This window comes from Aedes albopictus, chromosome 2 (genome assembly GCF_035046485.1).
Source record: "Aedes albopictus strain Foshan chromosome 2, AalbF5, whole genome shotgun sequence".
Taxonomy (NCBI): Eukaryota; Metazoa; Arthropoda; class Insecta; order Diptera; family Culicidae; genus Aedes; species Aedes albopictus.
Window position 1 is genome coordinate 416,205,236 of NC_085137.1, and position 6,475 is coordinate 416,211,710.

At 39.1% G+C, this 6,475-nt stretch overlaps 1 protein-coding gene across 1 annotated transcript; it reads right to left on the reverse strand.

Moving 5' to 3' along the window:
- Positions 1-289: 289 nt before the first annotated feature.
- LOC109417846 (zinc finger protein 391) lies at positions 290-5,134 on the reverse strand. The gene is made up of 6 exons (XM_019692022.3): positions 4,991-5,134; positions 4,729-4,855; positions 1,161-2,036; positions 994-1,090; positions 761-928; positions 290-701 (listed from the first exon to the last, which is right to left on the reverse strand). The coding sequence occupies exons 1-6, from the start codon at positions 5,014-5,016 to the stop codon at positions 541-543; spliced, it is 1,455 nt and encodes a 484-aa protein (XP_019547567.2). The 5' UTR covers positions 5,017-5,134; the 3' UTR covers positions 290-540.
- Positions 5,135-6,475: the final 1,341 nt, after the last annotated feature.

The following is a 6,475-nucleotide window of genomic DNA, read 5'->3' on the forward strand; positions in this document are numbered from 1 at the left end:
CTTGTTCTATCTTTTTGCACAGTATGCACGAAGTGGAGAATGACCCAACTAGTGCATAAGTAGCTCTCGTGCTTTAGCGCCAGACGGGCGTGTTTGCAATGATAGATTTCTCTTCATCGACTTACTCTGTTTAATAATTTTGAGGACGAATCATTTTCATCTCGTTAGTGCAGATGAAAAAAAAATATAGTAGGTAGGTACTGAGTTTCTTACCTCGATTGTCAAAAATAACATTTGGCAGTTCGCGGCTTGATCAGTTTCGGATAAGCAAGATTACAATACATTAGGATTAGAGGTTGCATACTTCATTTTTGTATTCTAAGCAATCTAAGCCATTGAGAGACAGACGTCTCACTATACTCACTTCTTATTCATCTTTTAATGATTAGCACAAATCAAGGTTTAAATACTCTGTAGTTCGCAAAGCATGTACATCGATTTTGCTTCTATTTGACGTTTGCTCGCTTTCACCACCTAGTGAGGGCTTTGTGAAACACAGCGTGATCAGCCTTGAACATTATTTGTTTCCGTGACGACGACTCAATCGCAATTTGTTTCAAGTGTTACGTCTGCTGGTCTGTGCTTTGGATTTTTTGACCAGAGTTCTTTTCGTTCCAAAATATGCGTTTTTAAATGTTCAACGATTCCGTTCTGGCAGTTGAATGCCAGGCAGCATACATGGCAAATATATGGTTGATATCCTGTTGATAAGATGACAGTCATGAAATTTAAATCAATATGATCATCTTCAAATACGCACCAGTGTGAACTCGTATGTGACGCTGTAAATGTAGAATATCGACGAAACTTTTGGAACAATGATCACAAGTGAACGCACGATCGTCGGCATGTAGCCTTTGATGGTTCTTTAAATTCGAAGTACTATTAAATGCCTTGTCACACTTGGTACATTTGTATGGCTTTTCACCTAACGGGAGAGAAATGTGTTGATTAATGACTATGAAAGACAAGCTACTTTTAATATGTTCATACCTGTATGCACTCTAATATGCTTTCTGAGATTGCACTCCTGGTTGAAGGTTTTAGGACACCTATCACACTGATATAAACCTTGAGGTCCGTGTACTTTCTGAAATATTTTTTTTTTCGAATATCAATATCATTATTGCATTACAACGCGAAACCAGTATTTTACTAACCATATGTGACTTCAAATGCGGCGCACAATAAAAAGTTTTATCGCACAACTCGCAAGAGTACGGTCTTTCTCCCAGATGTTTGCGAATGTGGTATTTTAAATTATTTCCCTGGACAAACATCCGATCACAGTACGGGCACTTGTGTTGCTTATCGATTTTGTGCATTCGCATGTGTTCTCGCATGTACGTCACAACGCGACCACAAATTTTGCATTCCTGGGGCACTTTTGCTTCTTTACCTTCACCTTCCGGTCGAATCTTTCGGGGTCGCCCGATTTTGCGCTTCTCTCCGGTAGGGTTTGGCTTCTTTTTGACTGCTTTGCGTTTCTTTAAAGGTTTTTCGTCCTCTGAACTAGCTTTACTGGGATCGCTATCAAATTTGGCATCGTCATCATCGCCTGCCCAATCGTAGTCACTTGAATCACTCCCATGATCGCTTTTAGCCGTTGGTTTTTTAGCTGATTTTCTAGTCACACGAGTACTGGGAACATTTTCTTTTTCATTTTCAATTGGCTCAACTTTGTCTTCGTTAATTTCTATGACGTTTGAGTCCTTGGCTTCGGGAGGTTTCTTCCCCTTACGGCCTCCTTTTCCTTTCGGTTTCTGTTCTTTTGGGGTTGATTTGTCCGGAATTTCATCTAAGCTGATTTCCAACTTGACGTTTACATCTTCGAAGACATCTGTAACCTCTTCGGCAAGCGTATCACTAGCCATGGGATCTTGAAAGCTAAACGGGTCGTAATCCAAGGCATTCTGGTCCGGTTCATCCTTTATGACAAACTCAACCACTTTCGGTTTTGCATTTTCATCGAATGCATCAATACGTTTACGGCAGGACTCACAAATGGGAGATATTAGACCACAGACTGGAGTGACCTATCAAAATATATAGATAAGGATGATACTCAATGTGCACAGCAAAAAAAAAACAGTGACACAACAGAAATCTAATCAAAAGTATCACGTTTAATCTTGAGTAGCTTTGTGAACAGTATTTTTTTAATAGTGTGTCAAAAGGGATTATAATTGAACGAACTTATTTACTCTATTTTCACCTCGAGTGGCATTCAGAAATGGTTAATTCTTGTGTTACACAATTTGTGGTGTCGTGGTGTCTTCACAAAAGTATTTCGTTTAAAAAAAATCACAAAACCTATATACTAAAAATTAAGGGGTGCGACACTAGTTTTCCCAAGCCAAAATATCCCAAAGAAAGCCGAAAAAACCGGTTTTTCTTCTTTATGGCTCTATGTCCCCACTGGGACTTGGATTGCTTCGCTTCAACTTAGTGTTCTTTGAGCACTTCCACAGTTTTTAATTGAAGGGCTTACATTTTGTATATTGTGAAGCAAGCACAATGATACTCAATGCCCTGGGAGTCGAGGTAATTTTTCCAACTGGAACGGGAATCGAACCCGCCGTCTCCGGATTGGCGATCCATAGCTTTAATAACTAGGCTAACTGGAGACCCCAACTTTTGCGGATTTCACAGGGGTTTTTCGTCTTTTTTTGCTTTTCTTGGAATATTTCGGCTTAGAAAAACTAGTGAAGCCCAACCAAAAATAGTAGAGGTGAAGACAAAATTAAAATAATTAAATCAAATTATAAACATCATCGCGATAACGCAATTTACTTGGCTCAATCAGTAAATATGTAAGTTTTAGGGATTTTAATGTGCAATTAGCATGCTTAGCTGGATTCTAGATTTAGATCTAGAGTTATCATTATTCAATGGAAGTTTATGGCGATTTTATTGTATATTTTTATCAGGGTCGGCTCCCATGTAACGAAGTAGCATGTTCCTTTTCATCGTCGGTCCGATGCCGAAAATCTGGAGCGCACCTTCGAAGCGTTTTACCCATCGCCCCCACTTCGACTTGTGTTTATCGAATGCCTCAAGAACAAAGGTAGGCGGTATGATCGCAGCAGCAGCGACGGCTCCACCGCCGACAGCATTCTCATCAGCAGGGTCTTCCGCCATCTTCCACTTTGTCGCAGCTCACAAGTACGCCGACGCACCCGATTGCGGTAGCAGCAGCAGCAGCACGTACACCAACGCAGAGATTTGTGTGTACCTACTGATTCCCGGGTTGTTGCACAGCGGAACCTCCAACAACAACCCTTGCAAGTATGGGTGTGAGGTCGTACAATTCAGGTGTCAAATGCAAGGTTTGTACAAAGAAGATAAAGCAAATCATAACAGAATCCCAAGAGAAATCCTTGAAAGAATTCTTGGAGGAACCAAAGGAATGCTTTGAAGCAATCCCAACAAGAACTTTAAGACTTTGGTGGAATCCCATCAGGAACTTCTGGACAAATTCTAAGAGGATTTCTACAATGATATCTTCATTAATGATGGCGTCCATTAGCATTTCTAATATGAGCAGTGATTTGCAAACAAACGAAATGAAATTTTTATGACATTTCCCATCCTTGATCTTCAGGATTGCCTCCAGGAATAACTGATGGGACTATAGAATTTCATGCTGTGAAGAAATGCCTTCAAGCACTCATCCAGAAATGTCTGCAAGGGTTCATTGAAGAATTCTTAAGGCTATCACAAGAAACTCTTGCTAGGATTCCTCTAGCAATTCAAGAAACCCTGGAAGAACTTCAAAAGGACCAGGAATCCCAGAAGGAATCCTAGGATGGATGTTTGGAGCATAAAATCGATAAAATCAAAATTGTTACTTGGGATATTTAATATTGTTTAATTTTTTTACACAACAGAATGTATTGTTGTATAACCATACAATAACAATAAAATTAATTGTTGCAATTAAGATGCCGGCACGCAGGTTCAAATATTTGGAAAATAAATAAAATAAACAATTTTTTTTCTTGAGTGCATTTCTTGTCAAATATTTGACCACAAGTACACAGTCAAATATCTCACTTTAGATTTGACTAGGAGTGAATCAGATTCTGTTTCATACTAATAAAAATAAATAATTATTAGATAGATTCAAACAAGATTTTTGAGCAATATTTGGACAAATATTTAACCATGCGTACAGGATGTTTACTAAAAACATGGAAGCCGGGAAGCAACCACAGATCTGAATTGAGATTATTTTAAACGGTTTTATCACAGAGAACAGACATTCAGGCTAGAACAAATTTCATTCGGTAAGTTGTGTAAGGATTTGAATCTTTACTCGAGTAAGGTTGCAAACCAATACACGATGACAACACTAACGCCACCAAACACCATATTGCCACAGTCAGTGGTGAATTGAAACATTTCAAGTGGTGAATAAAATTAGTATGGGAAATTAACCGATTGCAGCGCCACGCTATTGCCACATGTGTTGCCGATTTCAAATGTCCGTTAAATTCCTTACACAGTTTCGGAACTGGACTTGGATGTCTGTTCTCTGTGGTTTTATTAATATGACGTATTGTACATCCGATCGCCCCTCGAAGCCTACGAATTCCCACCGCGTTACCATCATGTTCAAAAACCGTGAACAGCGGTGAGCGGTCTGCGGATGTTTTCCTCGCGATGTAAATAAACTAGTACTGCACTCTCTTTACCTATCCATCTTGCAGCGCATCGGGAACTTACCTCTACTTTGGTGCATTTGTAGATTTTGTTCAACATCCGGGTATCGTCTGCGTTGCAAAAGATCGATTCCATGTCCCCCTCAGACGAGCCGCATATTTTACATGCATTTTCCGTTTTAACAAACGGGCTGAAATAGGCCAAAACCAACACGAAATCAATATCATCGCAGACTGGTAGCAAGATCCATAATGGATGGCCAATCGATGATCGCTCTCAGAACGCCGAATACCCCAAGTTCCGACCCATTCCACCTATGGCTTACCTATCGACATCTGTTAAACCTGCCATATCTGCATTTGAATCCTAAATTCACTAGTAAAACATAATTTTCACAACAGAAAACAAGTCTGAGACTACAAAACTTTTCGCGACGACGCGACTTTCGGCTCCGCGGCTGAGATTTTTGTTGACGTTTCGGCTCTGCAAGAGGAACGTTACGTTAGGTAACGCCTTCATCGCCCGCTAGCATCATCACAGACAAACAGATGAAAACACGCGAAATTTCCAACGACCACCTGGAGGGAAACCTGGGATTCCCACAAGAATTGGGTTCTTTAGGGGTATCCGGATTATTTCCTAATCGGATTCTCCGCCCAATAATTAGTCAAAATCCAAAATTGCATAATTTTCGGAGTCCGGGAACTATTTTTAAAATGCATTTAAAGTTTGTATGGGGATTTTTTTTGTTCGGGTCGAACTGTCACTTTATCGATTGAACTGTCATTCTATCCACAAAAATGAAAACTGTTTTGTTAATTTAACCATCAAAACAAAGTTATCGGAATCCAATAAAATCACGTTATACTCAGAAAAATGAGCTCTTTCGATTAGGCTATACAAAATAGCAATATTTTATTCACTAAAGAACCCAAATCTAGATCTAGATCTACTGGGGTGTTTCCTGCCTATGATCGCATTATCAGTCCCATATGAATAGGAAACCCAGCAAATATGGGACTGATATGCGGTCATAGGCAGTTTCATGTGATTGCAGCAACTATAGTATGGGTAGTCTTTTCTTTTTTTTCACTCATTCTACCTGATAAGCACGAGAATAAGCGAGACGAAAGACGGGTAATTCCAGCTGGAGTTCCAGTTTTTCGTTGAGATTCCTTTAGGCACTTTCGCTGGTATTGATCCAGGAATACAGATAGATTCCATCAGGAAGATTTGCAGGGATACTTCAGCCAATTTATGCTGGAAATCCTCATGGAAATTGTGGAGGACTCCACAGCTGAAAATGCTTAAGAAACCCCAGTGATGATTGCTAGAGAAATCCTAGTAGGAATATCTTTTGATACCTACTTTATTGTTCGTGCAGTTGAAAATCGGAATTTTTGACACGCGAAAAACGATTTTTCTCCTAAACCACCTAAACGTGAAAAGTCTACGTGATTTTATTTGTTTTTGATCATCTCGACGAAGCCGTGTAGAGTGCGATGAGAGAAATACGAATGTAGGCCACCCCGGAAAGATGCAGGTCAGATTACCGTAAATCAGTGGATGAGTTCAACACTATTCTTTCTGTAAATATTTGCATCAGAGCGTTCATGATTAACAAAAATTTTAATCATGATTAATCATTGGTGATTAAAATTCCAATTTTGGTGATTATTGATTATGATTAATGATTAATTTGATTGTTAGGATGATTAAAGATTATGATTAATGATTAAAATGGGTTTTATCTGTGATTATTGATTATGATTAATGATTAAAAATGGATCATTGATTAAAAATCATGATT

What these genes read in the sequence shown, in the direction of transcription:
- LOC109417846 (XM_019692022.3), bottom strand. Translation starts at nt 5,016, where the DNA reads ATGGCAGGTTTAACAGATGTCGATAG. An exon ending in ACAAATGCACCAAAGTAGAG is followed by an intron (nt 2,037 to 4,728) that starts GTAAGTTCCCGA and finishes ATATTTTGATAG; the next exon opens with GTCACTCCAGTCTGTGGTCT. An exon ending in CGCATTTGAAGTCACATATG is followed by an intron (nt 1,091 to 1,160) that starts GTTAGTAAAATA and finishes AAAATATTTCAG; the next exon opens with AAAGTACACGGACCTCAAGG.